The sequence below is a fragment of the Zonotrichia leucophrys genome, chromosome 3, assembly GCF_028769735.1.
Source record: "Zonotrichia leucophrys gambelii isolate GWCS_2022_RI chromosome 3, RI_Zleu_2.0, whole genome shotgun sequence".
NCBI lineage: Eukaryota > Metazoa > Chordata > Aves > Passeriformes > Passerellidae > Zonotrichia > Zonotrichia leucophrys.
In genome coordinates this window covers 64,285,632-64,305,782 of record NC_088172.1, presented here as the reverse complement: position 1 = coordinate 64,305,782, position 20,151 = coordinate 64,285,632, and the positions used below count along the sequence as shown (strand labels likewise).

Genomic DNA, 20,151 nt, shown 5'->3' with positions numbered 1-20,151 from the left:
CCGCGCCCATTGGCGGCCAGAGGGCGCTTGCGCGGCCCCGGCCCCGCTCCCGCCCGCCCCGGCGTGTGTCAGCCGGGCCATGGAGCGGCCGCCGCCGCCCGCCGGGCCCCGGGCAGCACCGGCCGCGCCACTGGCACCGGCCCACAGGGGAGGCGGCAGCGGCGGCGCGCCCGCCGGCAGCGCCCGGCTCCGCTGGGTGCAGTGACAGCGCCCCCCGGCCGCGCCGGCCCCCGCCTGCCTCCCGCCGCCTCCCGCCGCCTGCGATGCTCAGTGAGTGGGGACCGGCCCGGGGCCGCGGCCCGGGGCCCGCACGGGGGGGCGCGGGGGCGGGGCCGGCGGCGGGAGCAGGGCCCGGGCGTCCCGCGGGCCGCCTCGTGGCGGAGGCCCGCAGGCCCGGCGCGGCCGGCGGCTCCCGGCAGGCCGGCGGGGGCACCTCGGGCACGGGCGCGGCCCTGGGGCAGCCCTGGCTGCGGACGGGCCGGGCGCGTGCCCTGCGCCCGGAGGTCGCGGGGCGGCCTCTGGTCGTGATATCCTTCTTTCCCTTGGAAAGTGCGTGGGTTTAACAAGCCTCTTCTTATCGCGCCATCTCTCTTCCCTTTTCTTTTTTTTTTTCCTCCTTTTTTTTTTTTCTTTTTTTTTTATACTGACAGGAGAAGGCTTTAAGTTTGGCGTCCCTTCAGCGAGCGCCCTTCGGGCCGCGGAGCAGCCCCAGGACGACTCGGGCCCCGCAGGGCTCCCGGCCCCGGTGACCCGGCAGGGCCCGCAGGCCGGCAGTGCCGGGTGGGTCCCGCGGCTCCGCTCGGCCCGGGAAGGGCCCGGCGCTGGCGGAGCCCGAGCCGAGGTGGTGTCAGGGGCGTTGGAGGAAAGCGTGTCCCGCAGGTCCCGCCGAGGACAGCGGTGAAGCGCTGCCTGGCACCGGCTTGGGGCCGCGGGGGGGTCGGAGGGAAACAATGTGGAATTGGCAAAGCGTCATTCGTGGATGGTGAGCCAGATCTCGGTCCAAATGCAAATGGATTCATGCTCTTTTAAAATCACAGCTGTTCCCTCTCTGCCTCTTCACATGAATGCCACTGCTCAGCCGAAAGCCTTCTCCGTAGTTCCTGCTATCCTATTTTCCTGTTTTGCACCACTACCGTGCTCTCCAAGTCAACTTGTCATGTTTATTTGCCTGTTTTTGTGAATTGCAGCTGCTGCATGTGCGACATCCCTTGGCTCTTAGGTCATGGTTATCTCCATATAAGTTTATCCTTACGTCGTTTATTCTGAAATTTTGTAAATTTCAGATTATCCTAATGTCACAAAATTAAAAATTGGGACCTATTATTGTTGGTAGGCCCCACATTTCACCTGCGATGATAAAGGATAAAAGATTATTTTTTGCTGTCCAAAACTGAGGCCTGAGACAGAGTTCTTATTAGAGAATATTCAAAAGATGCTTTTTTTTTATGCTTTGATTAGTTTGGGGGTTGGGTGGTTTTTAATCTAGCTCTCTGATGCTCACAGGTCTTTCCTCAGTCTGTTGGAAGAAAGAGACTGCTGTCCCAGTGTTGGGACAGGAATCCAGAGTCTTTAAAAGCAGTGTTTTCAGTGCTAGTTTTTAAGTTTTTTTTAGTATGTCTGTACTGGGATTATTTCAAGGCCGTGGAATCTGCCTAAACCTGTACCTGAAATGTAGCATAGGCGGGAAAATAATTTCCTTGGCCCAATGCTTAGTTCACAACTAACTTCCAGATTTTCCAGGAAGGAGGAATTTGCAATGTGTTTTGTGTTATTAGCCTCTGCTCTGTTCTTTTTTTTAGTAGTTCTGGTTCCTCAAAAAAAATTACCTTAACCTTTTTTCAGTGCTCCAGTTTGGAACACTGCAGAAAATGCTGCATTGTAGCTCTGCATTCTCACAATGTGATCTTTCTTCTCTCTTTTCTTATTTATTTTGCTTATCAGTAAAATTAGTTAGCAGCATTCGTATTTATTATTCTCTTTGGCTGTTCGAGGAGAGTGAGACAACTGGGACTTCTGAACAATTGTTTCAAGCTTTATGCATTTTGTGAACAGGGAACTCTATATGCTTTCAGTTTATTACATATTTTGGAGATTATCCTCAGTTATGAGAGCTAGAATCTTAAAATTGATTGGAAGTTAAAAATTGGAGGCTTGTCCTGTAATGCCTTTAAATTCTGCATCATTGACCTGTTGTGAATTGGTGTAGCTTGCACCTTGAACCAGGCTGACAGCATTTTGGGAGGCCATTCTTATGTTTATTTTATGATACACTCTAATTTTGATAAAAGGCTCAATAAAAATATTTGTAGGAGCGTTGCTTTTGCTCTTGCACTTTTCCTGAATGCTTTTCCTGCCTTGGTGACATTGTTCTTTGTAATGCTGAGTGTGAAGTATAAAGGCAAAGTGAAGGAAGAAGCAAAGACCTGAAATTAGAGTATGGGTGACTGCTGTTTCTGATGTTAATGGGTATTTCTTGATGAAGACACGTAGCTCCCGTTGTGTCACCTGGGAGTAGGGAAAAAAATCTCCTTGAGATCCTGCTAACATCCCCTACTGTGACTGCAGAGGGGAGTACACAGAGGAGCAAGGAACTGTACAGATTGCATAAATGCCTCGGTGTGGGCCTGGGCAAATCACCTGCACATGAGTCCCTGCAGCTGGCTGAAATGCAGAATGGTAACAGTACCTTGTGAAGCTTAGTTAAGGGTGTTTTTTAGGAGGGTGCTACATTGCTAATCAATCCTTGGATCCACTCTACTTGGTGGTCTTGATAAGAGTTCTGTCTTTCCTACAGTTTTGTGCAGCAGAAGTGTTACACTTGAGACAGTGTCTGAGATATAACTTCTTTAACTGCAGGGAAGATGAAAAGGAAGTTTGCTTTTGGAATGAAAGAAGGTGTTGAAAACTTTGTATTTTAATGGGTCTGTCTGAAAATGCTTTGAAAACTCCCACCTGTTGATGCCCCTTCCCCACACTCAACAGCTACTTAACTTGTAGGAACAAATTGGAATCTTTTTACGGTTTTCACCCAAACATGTGGATTTGCAATTCCACATATCTGTTGAAAGTGAACTATTGCTGAAACCTTGCATCCTCATCCACTTGTACCTAACTTCACAGAAGGGTTATTTTTCTGACAATAAGCACTAAAGTGTGCATGGGTATTAGAAAAAAACTCATTTGTATTTTTAAAGCTGTCCTTTTGGTAGAAATAATGGTTCTTACAAAAGGAGGAAGGGCATCCTTGTCTCTCTCAGAGAAGTTGAGTTTCATCAGATTTAGCTGCTCAAACCAGGAAGCACTAGCACTCAGGAAACATTCATGTCATTGGTAGTGGGGCTGTAAGGTGTTGAACTGTCTCCAGGCAGGCTTTACCTGGTGTTGTGATAGGAAGAAACCCCTGTGGCTTAACTGTGCTTTATTTCAAGCCTTTCAGGTTATCTAAATTTTTGTGTAAAGTCGGTGGCTGTTGTGAAGGATTGGTGCAGTCAGCGATTACCCAAATAGCAAGGGAGCTGTAGCATTCATCTTACTGAGGTTCCTTTATTACAGGCCAGGGACTAAAAGTAATCTTGGGCTCATTTTGATTTTGAGGTACTTCCAAGCGGTGTTTGTGAGGATGGGTTCCTAAATGTATATTTAAAAAAAAAAACTTCAAAAGATTATTTCTGTTTCAAACTTCTGTAAGAGGGAAGCCTGCATAGGTCAAGGCAGATGATAAAGAAGGCTCTGCTTTTAATTTCCTTCTTTTTTTTCCTGGGGACCATCTGAGTGAAGTGCCAGAAATCTAGCTCTAACCTTTAAGTTCAGCCAATATGCTTTTGCTTCTTGGACTCTCCAAATAGGTTTGCTATATAAAGCATTATGTTTCCAAAATTTCCATCTTTGTATGTTCTCGTTCCACTGAATCTGCTGGAGTTTTTTTTTTTTGTTGTTGTTGGTTGGTCAGGCAGAGAAACCAGAAAGTGAAGATTACTCAAACTGCTGCTGTCAAAACTCAAGAAGGAGAGATATTCCCTTTTTGTGAGCTGTTTTTAACAAAAAATGCTTCAGTTCACCATTGCGGTTTTAGTTCAGAATCCTTAAAACTGTTTTTGATTCCTCTGTGAAATCAGTAAAATTAGGCAGCAAAATATCTTCAGGAACCTACAAAATGTCTGGGCCATAGTACTGAGAGCTAAATCCCTGAAGGTTCTGTTTCATACCTCAGCAACCAAACTACAGAGATGTTTGTTTTCTATCAGTATCGATGCAGCTGCAGGCTAAGTGGATCTCAGGCTGCCCTGCAAGAGTCTCATCACCTGTCTCTTTCTTTCGAGGTCATGAAACGCGTACGCACAGAGCAGATTCAGATGGCAGTGTCCTGCTACCTCAAGCGCCGTCAGTATGTGGACTCGGAAGGTCCACTGAAACAAGGGCTGAGGCTGTGTCAGACTGCTGAAGAGATGGCAGCTAATCTCACAGGTAATCCTGTCGTATTTTCCATGACTACTTCTTGGCAGACTTGTGAGCACGTGTGCTGGCAGCTATATGAATTTGTCTGCACATGTGGACATTTTGCCTTTGAAATTAAGGAATTTCTCACTGTTAAGTTGACATGAATAATGAACTTTGGAAGAATGAAAATGTGGGTGGAAGTGTAACAAGGTGATGTTCATAGTCAGTGAAACATCAGACTTAAATGCCATGTGAGGGTAATGGAAATTACATATGTTTTATCCCAAACAACATGAAGTCTGATGAGTAGTGGTGCTTTGGAATGGAAGGGAGAAGAACCTAGATGAAAAAGGAAGTAGAAGCAGGAAATTCTGCTGTACCTTTGTACTCCAGCAGAGTTATATCATGTGAAATTAAAGTGATAAGACTGGGTCTTTTTCTGGCATAGTCAGCTTTGTAGTTGTGAGAAGTCTGCTCTTGTCATTTGGGGAAAAAACCCAAAACCTTCAGTGGATGAGAAAAGGCATGGAGGGAGATAAACTTCCTTCTCTTTCTTAAAGACTTCAGAATCCTACCACACTGCTTGCTTTCCAAATTATGTCTATGACAATTGTCATTGTAATTATTATTTTTGTTTCAACAAACTCTGCTGCTGCTTGAGCACATAGAAGTATTGAAAGGATGAAAGCTATGTGGATGTTATAGAGATTAAATTTACTTGTAAAAGTAATAGAAAATACTGGGCTGACATTTTGGGTAAAAAAGCAAGGAGAAACTTTTTTCTCTCAATGAAACTGCCTAGATTATGACAGTATCTCAGACAAAGGGGAGTGGTGGAGTTACTTGTAATATGACTTAATTTGACAAAATATTAGTAGCTATTTAACTGTGTTTGTGGTTAGATAAGGCTGGATGCAGGAACAGATAAAATACTGTGGTAAAATACTCTAAAGGTATTCCTTACCTTTACATCCTAGTACTTTTCATTTCCTTGCTTTTTTCAGCCTAACTATCAGAAGTTTATTGCAGTCTCTGAAAAAGTACTGGGAAAGATGGGGAAAGAATGAAACCAAAGTAAACTGCTGAATTGTTTTTCAGTGGGAGATTTTTTTGTGAGAAGTGTGTAGAAAGGTCAGTGTCAAAACATGCTCAGAATGTGATACCAACCATATGAGGAGGACACAGAAGTGTCTGAAGTAGTGGAGATGAACTGAATTACAAGCCCCTTGGAAAAAAAAAATCAATGAAGAGTGTGAATGAGTGTGTGTTTACATTTTGTCTTTTTTACTGAAAAAATAAAAATTCCACAAAATATTATTACAAAATTTCATGTTAGTCTGTATCCTTTTGCCAGTGCATGGTTTTTGTAGATGGCCATTGAGAATTTAGTCATCAGTTTTCGTTAGAACTTAAAATGGGCTGCTCTCATGCGTTCAGCTGCTTACTGCTTCTTGTCAGATGTGCTTGCAGTGAGCTGTCAGTGAGCATTCTGCAGTTCCAGCAGTGATTGTTAGAAAAATGTCTGTAAAAGTAAACCCAAGCCTGTTACTTAATCTGACAACAGATGCTGGAAATACTTTCTGCTGCAGTCATCTTAGTTTTGCAAACTGAGTAAAAACTGAGCAGATTGCAAAGCCTGCAGTGCTTTATTTTGGGGAAAGTGATCAAATGTGTTTTTCTGAAGATGTTTTTGCTTTTTCCTTAGCAAAGCTCACCTTGTTTTTTATGTTCAGCTCTATTGTTTGACTTTTAAATTTAACTAGCTTGTGTGAATGGGAGACTTGGAGGGGACCTCGGAAGGTGATCTGGTGCAACCTTTTCTGTGGGAGAGGGAGCCCAGATGAGATTATATAGAATTTTGTCTGATTATATCTGCAGTAAAATGTAGCACAGAGCTTCCTTGTGATTATGCCATATTTCTCTAGAAAACAAGAACAATGTCTGAGGACAGTGTGAGTGACCAAGGAACACTGCCCATAGCACTGTGTATGAATATCTGAAATCATTTACAATTGTACATCATCATACTCACCTAAAATAGGAATCAGTTGCTGTTACACAACATTTACAGTAGTCCCACATTTGTTAGCTGGAAGCAATTCTGCTGGTAGCCAGCACACAAGACCAGGAGGGTACTGTCCATATCCCTGAGTTAGGAGTGAGGTCCTTTGAATTTCCTATCAGGTTGCATAGCTGGCTGCACTTACTGGATGTGGAGGAGCAAATATTTCCCATAGATGTTCTTATGACCACTGGGGAAGGTGGAAAAGAAACTGTGGTAGGTTTATTAACATATGAGAAAGATACAGCCAGTGTTTTATTTCTACCAGGTGGAAAATGTGCATGAAATTTTACTCTTGTTTTGGAATCAGTTGACTTCTTGATCCTTTTTGCAGTTCTCATTGGTTTAAAGTTTTGTGAAGGCAAAGAATTAGAATTTGTTAGAACTGTCTGGTATGTAGGGTTTATTTAGCATTTGCTGGATGGGAATGAGCTCTAGCATCATTTACTGAAAGAATAGGCCATAATGGTTACCCAGTCAGAGTGTTTCAGGACAGGTAGACAAAGATGATACTTCACTTTCTGAAGCATGAAGTACACCTTAATTTTGGAATTAAGTTGCTTATGCAGAGAAAGTTGTGTCCTGTAGAAAATACCTTATAAAGTCTAGGCCAATGAGTTGTGCTTGCCTGGCATGAACAAGGTGGCAGGCCATTGCCATTCCTGCAGAAATGAGGCCTCACAGATCTCTGTGAAGAGTTGATTGTAGCATGTCATCCTGTGATAGACAGCGTAAGAGACAGGCCCTCATGTTCTGTATTTCTTGGCTTTTACAAAGAGTTGCATGGGTGACATTGGAAACTGTCAGTAAGTATTCTAGAGTTACTATGTGTGCATATGTGCAGTTTACTTTCTCGTGCTGAATATTGATTATATTCAATTTTACATACAAATAGCAGAGCTTTTTACTTTAGGTATTGAGTAGTACCAGTTTGTGAACGTGGAGTTCTTACCATCTTTGAGTTTCTGAAGCAGCCAGGCTGTAGAAAGCTCAGTGTAGCTGTGCCTTTCAGCAAGTTCTATTCATTTATATCTGAACTGATTTAAGAGATGATATCATATTGGTGCTGGAATCTGGTTTTGTTTTGATTTTTTTTTTTCCCAAGAGAGAATGATGAGCTCAGCCCATTTCTCTGTTTCAAGAGCTGAATTCAGCTTGCCAAACATACCTCCTGTATTTACATGAACTGAAGGAAGGTAAACCTGTGTCTTAGCAGAGGGAAAGAGAGAGGAGTGGGGGAAGAATAGCAGCAGGCTGCCTGTGTACCATGTGCTGATCTCTTTCTAATTAGAGGCATTGAGATGAGCTGGAGGCTGGCCTATCTCTCTGCAGCGTGTGAACGTTTGATAATGTTGTTTATAGACTTCCAGTGCTGTCAGACTTGTGCCTCTGTGCATGAGCCAAGTGCTGGAACAAAAAGCCCCCCAGTCAATCAGGAGTAGAAAGGCAGAGGACGGAAAGTGGTGCAGGGCAAGGAAGACCAAAATAAGTTGAAGTGAAAGTAATAAAAATAGGGGGTTTGGAGGGGACCAGAGTTACGATTTGAAGAAAAAAAAATGAAAGGGAAATAGTGAAACTCCTTGCCCTCTTGTGCTCTGTTTAGAACAGCAAAACTTGGGTTTCTAATCATTGGCATTTGCATGTGCCTGGGGTTCCTTGATGCATGTCTGTAAACTTGTGTGAAGTCTCCTGTGGATTCCAGGCCATTAGCAGAACAGCCAGAGAAGGAGAAGCCAATTCCCTTCCTAAACAGTTCAGAACCGCTTTTTCCAGAATCTGGTTCTGAAAAAGAGTTTAACATGGTCTGAGCAGACCGTAACAACTGGGCTTGTGGTCAGTTGTCAGCTCCCCCTTAACCTAAAATCCTCAGGGAGGAGGGAAGATTTTGGTTAAAAATTACAGTGTTTGCTTAGACATTCAGTGTTTTCTCCACCACCTCTGTAAGACTTAATAAATGATAATAATTTGTTGTAAATTATAATGACTGGGACAAGAAATTTGAGAATCTGAAGTAGTGTCACTTTAGGCCTTTTCATGATGGTTGGTGCAACTCACTGAAAAAGAAACTTTAATTTGGAGAAAGTTGTATGTTGCTTTCTTCATTTTTTCTGAGTGTAAACTTGTAAAACCACAGTTGTAAAACTTCTAAGGGGTCTCTGATGGTTGTTACACTGCACTTCTTGGGAATTTAAGGTTGTATTTGAAAACTTGAAAATGTGTTCTGGGTGGAGCAGGTGAGTTGCTGAGATTTTTAGGGTGGGTTTTAGCTTTTGGTGTATTTTCTCCTTCAGGATCTGTCTAGGTGGTTAATGCCATGTTTAGGTGCTTTGGACTATGTCATACCTGAATGGTTTTAAAGATGAAATGTCATCTGAGTGGCTGCATACCTTGGATTTTATGAGAAGCTTTGTTTTCAGACACCTATGTAAAAAACCTTAAATCCTCATATAAGTTTTGCTTTTTTTATTTCACAGTCCAATCTGAGTCTGGTTGTGCCAACGTCGTGTCTGCAGCTCCCTGCCTGGCAGAGCCCCAGCAATATGAAGTACAGTTTGGACGATTACGCAATTTTCTGACAGGTAAATCAAAAAACACAGACTGACTTTTTTTGTCATTGAAATGAGTAAAGGGTAATATAGTAAAATTTGAAATCATGTCTCTAACAATGTTTTGATTTCTAGTTTTGAGATTTCAGTTAAAATAGAAATATTTCATTTTTCTTTTTTTGGTTGTTTTCTATGTGCTGAATAGCTTTGCGTTTTATAGATGGCTGGCTCTTTGCCCTTTCTTGTTCAAGCATTTGCACTTTGTAGGTCTTCTAGACAACACCATATTTACATAGGACAGGAAGGAAAATCAGTGTTTTATGTGAAAGGCAAGTAACTGAGAAAAGACTGTAGTTCTCTGTTGTATTCTAGTTTAAGGTTTTTAACTTTATCCATAATTGGCTAAATTGGATCTGGATTTCTAAGGGAGAATTTGTTCCTGTAAATTTAGCTGTACTAGCTTTGAGACTGGAGCAATACAGCAAAGTAAAAAATATCTTACTCCATAATGATGCAGAAGTCAAATAGTTATTTAATTTTTTTTTATAATTATTCTATATTTTTTAACAAGTACTCTTGGGAATGTCCTTATTTCTTCTATAAGTCTCCAGCATGGGAAGAAGAAAGCAGACAGAATTTTTAAAGAACAGTACCAAGGAAAGTGATGCTGTCGCACACAACATTTGTCCAGTGTAAGGATTTGATCCCACTGTGCATAACATTGGGTTTATTATTTCTGATAGTTTTGGAAGGGAAGGGAGCAGGAAGGCAAAGGCAGAAAATTGTGAATTCTTGGAGCCTTGTCATCTACAGCAGTTCAATACCTTTGCACTTTAGTAGTTGAAGTAAATCCTTATGATTTAATAGATTTTTAGAAGTATGATAGCTCTGTTCAGTGCTTGGTGAAGTGCTTGCTTAATGCTTGATGAAGTGCTAGGTTTTGGTATTCAGGTTGACTGCTTTCATCTTTTTTGTCCCTGTTGCTCTAGTTTGATATCTTACACAGATGAACTACCTCTGTTTGTTCAAGGGAGTAGCTTGCCAACCAGCCACAAGGCACAGCAGGGCACTTCCCATTTCTGTGATGCCTGCCCCACTGAGGAGTGGGCAGGGGATTAGTGACACAAGAGTAACTTCACTAAGCAGTCTCTAGTCCAACCACCTGTTCAAAGCAGGGCAAGATGGGTGTTTGATCAGGTTGCTCAGAGCCTTTTCCAGTCAGATTTAAAAAATCAAACACTCTGGAGATTGCTGTGCATCTCTGGGGCCCTGCTGCAATTCAGTGAGAATTTCCCTTGCAGCAGCTTGCCTGTTGTCCTTCCATTGAGCACCTCTGAGAAGAACTGGCTCCTTTGCCTCTATAATGTCCTACTGGGTAGTGAAGGCAAGCAGTTGAATGCCCCCTTATTCTTCAGGCTAGGCAGACCCAGCTCCTGTAACCTCTTCATATGTTCCTAGGGAACATTTTCTTTGTTCCTGTTTCTGCTAACTTCCCATCTCTTCCCTTTTTCCCCTACTGCAAAGTGAGGTCCTTCCTCTAGTTTCATTTTTGGGCTAGTGCCCCTGGAGAAAAAAAGAGACCTGCTGACTGCTCAGAACTTTTACTACATGCAGACCACTGTTTTCACTGGCGTTGGCCCAGTTTCAGTGGGACGGGAAGAAGAGTGATGCTCAAGTATGCAAATATGTATGCATACACTGCGCTCCATGCATAATCTGTAGTTACTCCTGTAGAAATGAGACAGAGACACAGTATGGACTAGAGAAAGTCTGGCAGAGTGCTCAACACGAAGGAAAAATAACCTAATGGAAAGGGAGAAAAGAGATCATGAGTTGGTGAGTGGCAGGAGGGAAGAGCATGTTGAAAAGCAGCAATGCTTTCTGCATTTTGAGGATCAGCAAATGTTTGAGGATCAGCAGTGCCTATTTGTTTTCCAGTAATTGGGACCATTTGGTCCTGTGGTAGTAACTCATTGTGGCCCTGTTTGTTGCTATGGTGTTGGGCAGGCTCCGCTCCTCGCAGCTCCCTGCAGCTGGCAAACAGCCCCAGAGAAGCTGGGGAAGGAGGGGTGGAGCTGTTGCACAGAGCAGCCTCTGCAAGGTACTGCACAGCCTAATCGGGGTTTGTTACACTGTGTACTAGGAATTACTGCTGGGATTTGCCTTGGCAGAGAGAGAAAAGCATGTACATGGGCAGGCACAGAAATAAAACAGGAGCACAGCATATTGCAGTACATTTTGGAAACTGTAGCTTCCTTTCCCCTGAAGACAAATCAGTTCCATCCAAAGGCACCACACTCACGTTTTACTGAAGCTGAGAGGAAAAAAAGCTCAGGCCAGATAAGCTAGATAAATAATTTTGGCTTAAACACTTAAAATACTCTTTTAAATATAATTAATACATTTTAAAGTTCATTTATCACAATAAACAAAGGATACAAAGAGCATGCTTTTTCTTTTGAAATAAATGGGGAAAATTCAACTGTCATGTATTTTATGAGGTGGTATATTATTAGTTATCCCACACCTGAAAAGACTTTTTGAAATATCTGCATTTCGTTCTGACAAGGTACCTCACGGATGTGGCAATCTCTATTGTACCTCTTTTAGATGACAGAAGTTTGCTTAGATGTGACAGCAAATGTCTCTTTTTTGCTTGCTTTCCAATGTCACTGTCAGGGCTTTCTCAGTAGTCGTCCTTGCTCTATTTTATTCCCAATAGGAAGTGGTTTGAGAAGTCATTCAAAGTTTTTTGTTTTTTTTAATATAGATTCAGACTCTCAGCACAGCCATGAAGTGATGCCTCTTCTATATCCCCTCTTCGTCTACCTCCATCTGAACATGGTCCAGAATGGCCTAAAAAGCACAGTGGACAGTTTTTACAGCCGCTTCCATGGCATGTTCCTGCAGAATGCCAGCCAGAAGGATATCATTGAACAGTTGCAGACTACCATGACTATTCAAGATATCCTGTCCAACTTGAAGCTCCGGGCTTTTCTGGACAACAAATACGTCATCCGCCTTCAAGAGGACAGCTACAACTACCTTCTTCGCTACCTCCAAAGTGACAACAACAACGCCCTGTGCAAAGTCCTGACCTTGCACATTCACCTGGATGTGCAGCCTGCCAAGAGGACTGACTACCAGCTCTATGCCGGTGGGAGCTCCTCACGCAACGAGAGCAACGGCCTGGAGCCCAGCGACGTGCCGGCTTCCATTCTGCAGAATGAGGCAGCGCTGGATTTACTGCAGGACAGCATTAAACGCGTCAAGGACGGGCCCCCTTCCTTAACCACCATCTGTTTCTATGCCTTCTATAACACGGAGCAGTTGCTGAACACTGCAGAGATTTCACCAAATAGCAAGCTGCTCGCTGCTGGGTTCGATAATTCATGTGTGAAGCTGTGGAGCCTGCGCTCCAGGAAATTGAAATCTGAGCCCCACCTTGTTGATGTGTCCCGCATCCGTTTGGCTTGTGACATCCTGGATGAGGAGGTTTGGATACCCTTTTTCCCCCTTCTTCCCCTTCTACTAGCCTGCTTTGAACATGGAGTGTTGAGTATGTAGTCATGTGCTAGGGAACTCTGAGGCTGTTGCACAACTTGCCTGCCTTGATGAACAGATTTGATAACCTACTGTCATCCTTGTTCTTCCCTGCAGTGGTTGAAGTGGTAAACTGAGGTGCAATCAGTCTGTGCTTAGGTCATAGATTGTTAGTCCTGGGTGCTGATCCCCTTCCTCCAGCTGTTCTGGAAGAGATGACAGTAGACAGGCAGCCCAGAAAGGACAGATGACTAGACAGATGACTAGAGTAGGCTCTCTTCCCTGAGGAGCCTTCTTTGGGATGAGAAGTAGCTCAAAACAGCCAGGCAGAAGGGTGGAGAGAAGGGCAGACGCACAGGAAGAGGAAAATATAGACACGGTAAGGAAAAGAGCTAAAGAAGTCTGATCAGATGCTTGTGTGCAAAACTGTATTTCAGGTGTCACCTTAATTTACCAGAGGTCAAGAGTTATGGAAAAATTATGCAAAATGTCTCTGTTAAGGAATCTGAAGTAGAAACTTCTGAGGTTTCCTACTCCAGAATGCTGGAGAGAAGAACAGGGATGTGTATACCATTACTTCACATGCAGTGCTAGGTGGCACCTTTTACTTGACCTTTTTTTTTTCTTTCTAGTCACAGCTTTTCTTCCCTCTCCACACAACTGCCCAAGTAGCAACTTCTATCCGGTTAGAGATCAAAATTTTGACTCCTCTCTTATTTAATCACTCTTCTCCTAAACAAAAAAAAAAAACAAACTAACTCATTTGTTCTTGTGTTGAGTGTTTAGCTGGAGAGACACCCTTTTTTCTACTTTTTTTTCTTCTTAAAAATATTTAATGGCAAGGTTCTATTTATTTTGGAAGAGTGCCGAGAGCTTGGTGTATTTAGGGATCTGTGATTAGGGATTGCTTTGTTAAACAGCTTGAGAAAAGAGGCAGACATCAAGGTGAGACAGCACAGCAGCATGTTCACTGTGTCCCAGGTTAGCCTTTTTGCAGAGTGAGCAGGTAAGTGGGTCAGACTAGCCCAAAGTAGAGTTATGGACTCGTTTTCATTGTAAACTGCAAGAGTTCATAGGGCGTGTGACTGTGTATTGCCCATCATAGAAGCCAAATATCAGCACCTGCAACAGAGAAAAGTTTGGTAAATCAGCAGGTCACCTTCTTTGGCTCTGGACTGTGGAAAAGTGAGATATTGCCAGGTTATCAGGAGTGTGTGTATTAACTTTTTTTGGCATGTAGTCATAGACTTGCTTATGGTACATGTATTAGGAGACAGCTATGGAATCCTGGAATTCATGGAATCCTGAATAGCTTTTGGTGGCTATTGGATGTTTTGTGCACAGGTCTGCAGCAAAAAACTGGTCAAAACCCAGCACAGATCAAAGTAATCATTGCCCTGAATAATTTCCACCACTGACAAAACAAATAGTCACCTGAGCAGGAGTTCAGAATTGAGGAGGATACCAATACCAGCCTCAACACAAATTTGGTTACCAAATGCGAATGAAATCTCCTTGACTACAAGGAAATAAAATCAGTTATCTGGGAGCCCTAAGTGGAAATACACGGGCACCTTACAGCATTGCAGGTGGGAACAGGCCAGCAATTGCATCAATTCCATGGGAGAGGAAGCCATAGATACCAAGACCAACCAGACTACCTTGACTGGGCTGCAGCTCAGTGTGAGCAGGGGCTGTATTTCAGCTTGTCACTGCAGTCTGATCAGCAGCAATTCAAAGGGATAAAGCTGATTCACACTTTGACAAAGAACAAAAATTCTGAATGCACTTTGACATTACTTCTATGAGTTCTATGGAATAACTTATGAGGATGTTAAAATTGGGTTTGGTTGATTTCTTTGTTGTATAATTAGCTTTGGATAATGTATTTAAATAGTAATGCATTAAATAAGTAGTCTTCAGCCTAGTTTTTTTATTTTTTGCAAAGAAACAGATCCTTCCTTTTGTGCAGTCACTAAGGCCTAAAATCATGCTAGTTTCAGTGGATGTTGTTCAGGGTGGCACTAAAGCTACTCTGTTGGGTTTATTAATTCTTCTTGTGAAGGAGTGTGTGTGTGTGTATATATATATATGTAAACCAAGGTGAGACTTAGCAAATGTGTTAGAACAAGATTTTTCCTAGTCTGTGTGAAGCCTTTGTGTCACAAAGGTCAAAATCATCTTCTAGGTGTAGTTTTACTAAATTTTGCTCAGTGTCATGCTGCAGTGTACTTCACTAGTGTAGTCTTGCTTCTTGCAAATAAGAGAGGCTTATTATTTTGGAATACAGTAATTCTGTTTTCTGTATAGTAGCATCTCACAAATGCCACTTTATAGTCTCTCTTACTTTGGGTCCACTATAAAAATGGAGTTTTGTAGCTGTACAAATGAAAGTATTGTTTGTCTCTTTGCAATTTTACCATGCTCATTGCTGGTACTCCATAAATCAACATCAGAAAATAATGCTCTGTTCCAAGCGACAACAGTGCCAGCCTTTAAATCCTGTGAAGACTAAGACTTGACCCCATTTAGCTCTGCTTCTAAGGTTCTGCTTTTAAGTGGCAGTGGTCCTTCAAGTGATAATGAGTGGGAATGATGCTGGCTTGATGGCAGATAGGAGGGAATTCTGGAAGTAGCAGTAAAAATTGTCCTGCAAAGTGTGCCATCCTTCTTCATTGTTCCCTACTAGGGCATCTCTGCTACAGGCAGATATGAGGTCTTCCTTTTGGCATCTTTAGAGCACTGCAGGATGAGAGAGATTATGACACCCAGGAAAACCTGTTACTGGTTAGAAAAAAAAAAGGGGAGGAATGTGAGCTTATGGTTTGTTTCTCTTTGAGGCTATCATTGTTGCTTTTTGAGGCTTGGTGGCTGCACTTGCAGCTGCCTTGCTAATCTGGTCAGCAGACTAACTTGGATAGGGAGGAAACTGAAAAATGTGGTGACTCAGAAGCATTATAGATGTGCTGTTTTCAGTGAGCTGTGACAGGAGTGTGCAGTTGTGCTAAGTGAGTGTCAAACAGAAAGATAAGATTTGCTACCTGTGACCATATAGGAGTAGGAGTTTCAATGCTGCAAAAGGTGTTGTCAAATCTCCTGGTACAGTAATACAAGGAGGGAAGAGGAGGTGCTTGCAGACAGCCCATGTAGCCTTGTATTTGAATGCACAAAATTAAGTACCTGGACTTGCAAAATTTGCAGAAACTGTAGTACAATACAGGCAGCTTGAATGGGCAGTGGTAACTTGTCAGAAATCTTATGGTCATAATTAAATAGTACAAAATGCTGCAGGTATCAGCCATTCTCCTTTAATGTGGCAACACATCCTCGAGATGCTGTAGATTCCAGCAAGCCATGCTCTACCTGAGGTAGAAAAGCAATTTGAATAAGAATGGTGCCTTGCATGCCAGAGCCTGCAGTTTGTCTCTGCCTCACCTCCATAGCAGAGAGGAAGTTGGCTCCCAGCCCCACCATAACGCTCCCATGGGCACTGAGGAGAAGCAGCATTGTTAAAGATGGCTTGCTGCCTACTACGTACTGTGCTGTTGAGATGGAGAAAGGCAAGGAGATGGCCAAGTCAGAGTTTGCTCATCTCCAGCATGAAATTTGAAACCACTGGAGGAGAAGCACTTCCTGGGCTATTGCTAAGTCTGAAGCCAAACTGTCTATGGGTCCTGAGGCCTGGGGTGGGGGTGTGGGAGATAAAGAGCTGCTTACAACACACTGACTTCTGCTGCTCTGACTTCTGCTGGTTGTCAACAGTCCAGCAGCCCTGGGGAATTGGGTTTCCTCTCAGGGCAGGAAGTGCTCCTTCTGCAGGAAATGGGCCAGTTCAAGATGATAAATGATAAAGGGGCTGCTCACAAACAAAGGGATGTTGTGTTGAATTTGATGTGCAGAGATTGTCTGTGAATGAGTGTTACTGATTCAGTACTAAGGAAAAGTGTCCTCCTGACAGCCCTGAGGAGGGCTGGTCTCAGGCTACTACGCAGTTGTACCCCAAGCAAGTGTCATCTTGTACTGTCAGTGAGACCCCTGCTTGTCAGGCAAGGACACTTCTGAGATCTCTTGAAACCTGTGTAGTCTGTAGCCTTAGAGTGTCAGGAGGTGCTCCCTGAGTAGGCTTTTAAAGACTCTTACCATCTATCAGGAGATACCTTTAGCTCAGCTCACTGAATAGTCTTTAAACACAAAAGTCTTTACTTGTTGACTATCTGCCCTGGTACTTGAATTAGAGAATAACAGGATAGAAAGGTTTCCAGTGCCATCATTTTTGTGATTGTTCATCTTCTCCTGCGTATCCAAAATAGATACATTGGCCTAAATAAGCTGCATACATTTGCTATTCTCAAAGGTGGTTCTTGGAGGGTGAGGGTGTGAAAGCATCCTGATGGAGCTTGGAGGTAGAAATAGGTGTTAGAGCCTTGCTGCATTTCTGTTCACTTGCGGGATTGAGAAAGAAGGTTAAGCAGACAGCTTGTCAAATATGCTTTGTCTTTCCATCTCCTGCCTTTTGTTTGAGATGTCTGTGATTGTTTCCCTCCTCTGGGAGATTCACTTCCAACAATGACCACACAAAAAGAGTAGATGCCAAGAACTGCTTTCAACATCTTAGCCAAGTGTTTCTGTAGTAGAGTGGATAGAGACTATGCATATGTTTTGCTAAAAGCATATTTTAGCAAAAGGAAAAATGTCATTAAATATTTTTTCCCCTCTGTGCCTGCAGTCTCAGGTTAGGATGCCTTCTGGACCGAGCATAAGGCTACCAAAATTAAAGTCTTATCTCACCATCTCTTTCAGTATTCACTTGTAGCAAATGTACCAGCAATGTTGGTGTCTCAGAGTTGCACAAACTGTGCCACATCTAAAGTAAATAAAGGAAATAATCTAACTCCTTCTGTATTAACACCCTCCTGGTTTCCTCGTGGAGGTTTTTATGTTTGTTGAACAGATAAACATGCTTTCCTTCCTTGTTTCTTTTTCTTCTTCATGACCAGGAGGAAGAGGATGACAACGCAGGCACAGAAATGAAGATCTTGAGAGGACACTGTGGACCTGTGTATAGCACAAGGTTCCTTTCAGACAGTTCAGGACTCTTATCTTGTTCTGAGGACATGTCCATCAGGTACTGGGACCTCGGAAGCTTTACAAACACTGTGTTGTACCAAGGACATGCCTATCCTGTCTGGGATTTGGATATTAGCCCCTGCAGCCTGTACTTTGCCAGCGGTTCCCACGATCGCACCGCGAGGCTCTGGTCGTTCGATCGGACGTACCCGCTGCGAATATACGCGGGCCATTTGGCCGACGTGGACTGCATCAAGTTCCACCCCAATTCCAACTACTTAGCCACGGGCTCCACGGACAAAACCGTGCGCCTGTGGAGCACCCAGCAGGGCAACTCGGTGCGGCTTTTCACAGGGCACCGGGGCCCCGTGCTGGCGCTCGCCTTTTCCCCCAACGGTAAGTACCTGGCATCGGCAGGTGAAGACCAGCGGCTGAAGCTGTGGGACTTGGCATCAGGAACTCTTTACAAAGAACTGAGGGGGCACACAGACAACATAACCAGCCTTACTTTTAGCCCTGACAGTAGTTTAATTGCTTCGGCGTCGATGGACAATTCGGTTCGGGTCTGGGACATTCGGAACACGTACTGCAACGCCCCTGCGGATGGGTCTTCCAGTGAACTGGTTGGTGTATATACTGGACAGATGAATAATGTACTGAGCGTACAGTTCATGGCCTGTAACCTTCTTCTAGTGACTGGAATTGCACAAGAAAATCAGGAACATTAATTTTGCTTTTTGTCTTAGGGAAGTGGGTGGGTGTCTTGTATGCCAGAGTCCATTGCAAACTGAGATTACTGACTGTGAAACACTTCTCTTCCTCTGCCCCCTTGAAAGGCATGTTCAGAGTGATGCAAATGCTTTAAGATGTCACAAAAACGCCTGTGCTGTTGAACAGAATAAGGAAAAAAAGGAGGATTGATGAAAATACATACACATTTTAACTTTGTACTTTTAGGAATGGGAAAAAGGGGAATAAATCCAGTAACTTGAGGAAACTGAAAGCCTGGCCCAGACAAGTGAAACTGCCAACCAGATAAGCTGGTGACCTGCACTTAAATATCCTTCATTGATTGATGGGCACATCTTATCTACTGTTAATTCGGCTTGAGTGTGTGGAGAACTACTGGCTCAGTGGTTTTTGTTTTATTTTGCTTTTGCTTTCCTGGTATTGCAGAGGACCAGCATTTTTAAGACCCTTCTATTAAAAGAACATTATGTATTTTCTACAGTGATAGTAGTCCTAACTATTTCAGCTCCCTATAGCACTTCCGGAATATTTTGGACTAAATAAGTAGAAAATACCCTTGTTCTTTTTCAGTAAGGGCAAGGAAATCTGACCTCAGTTGGGGCCCATCTCTGCATTGTTGTTTGGGTTTTGGTTCCTGGTACTAGCTGTGATTATGTGTATTTATGTTCCATTAATTAGGAAATTTTCTGACTCTGGTTGCACTGTGTTTTGACAATGGGAGGACAGTGAGGACAGAGTGGTGGCTTTAAGAATAACAAACAACTTGCCTTGTCTGGAGGGAGGGCACCATAGAATGGAAACAGCCACGTTTGGCCTCCTAATGGAAGCAGGGCATGGCAACCCACCACTGCACCTCACAGAAAGATTTCCATAAATGGAAGTTGGCAGTCTAGGGAGAGGGGGATGAGGAGAAACACACAAAGTGACATGGGAAAAATAGTATTAATAAATTATTGTGTGTACACAGAGGCAGCTCTGCCAGTGTTGGATTTTTCTCAAATGTTGCAATACCGGTTTCATGAACATTTTGTGAGATAAATCATCAGCATTTACAAGGATCTGCAGAAAAAGCACGTTCTAGTTTGTCATTTGGAGAGATTAAATATTTCTGCTTTCTGGAAAGAGTTATTTTGTATTTTGTTTTCTATTAAAAGCATTTAGTTTAAAAAGAAGAATAAAAATTGTTTGGTCCCTTTCTGGGAAGTTCACTCTGACATGTATGAGAAGAAGAGGGCAGCAGCTTCCCCTACACTGCATGAGACAGATGCCCTTGGAGGCTGAATCTGGTGGTCTCGCTCACTTGATGCTGTTTTGATATCACCCTGCTTGCTTTCCACAGAGCTGATGGGACACATCATGGAATGGGATATTGATACAGCTTTGTAGGCCAGCTGATATGTATGGGGAGGATCTAGGTACCCCCTGAGGTTAGCACTGCACCTGAAGGCCTCAGTCTGTAGTACTACATGACCTTTACTTTGTGGTTTGATGTGTCAAAATGCCTCTTTCAAGCAGCTGTCTTCTAGACAGACTGTGGGTATTAAATGATAATTCCCATCAGCTTCCCTCAGCCCTGCTGCATTTTCATGAGAAAATTCTCTTGGATGTCTAAACATTCTAAGAGTTTAGACAACAACTCACAGTTGCCATTTTATTTTATTGTGTATTTACAAAACAGTAAGCTACAAAAATTTTTTACCAGACAAGTGTTTGACCTTTCTGACATTAACCCCGGCATGTGCTGCA

At 43.2% G+C, this 20,151-nt stretch overlaps 1 protein-coding gene across 2 annotated transcripts; it reads left to right on the top strand.

Annotated features, from left to right (window-relative positions):
- The first annotated feature begins 74 nt into the window (after window positions 1–74).
- On the top strand, window positions 75–19,527 carry TAF5L (TATA-box binding protein associated factor 5 like). Of its 2 annotated transcripts, none has more exons than XM_064708541.1 (5): window positions 75–270; window positions 4,320–4,464; window positions 8,974–9,078; window positions 11,816–12,540; window positions 17,586–19,527. In XM_064708541.1, exons 2-5 carry the CDS (start codon window positions 4,323–4,325, stop codon window positions 18,381–18,383), a joined length of 1,770 nt encoding a protein of 589 aa, XP_064564611.1. In that variant the 5' UTR covers window positions 75–270; window positions 4,320–4,322; the 3' UTR covers window positions 18,384–19,527. The 2 variants fall into 2 exon arrangements, with proteins under 2 accessions (XP_064564611.1, XP_064564612.1); XM_064708542.1 differs by lacking the exon at window positions 75–270 and adding an exon at window positions 429–549.
- The last annotated feature ends 624 nt before the right edge of the window (window positions 19,528–20,151 follow it).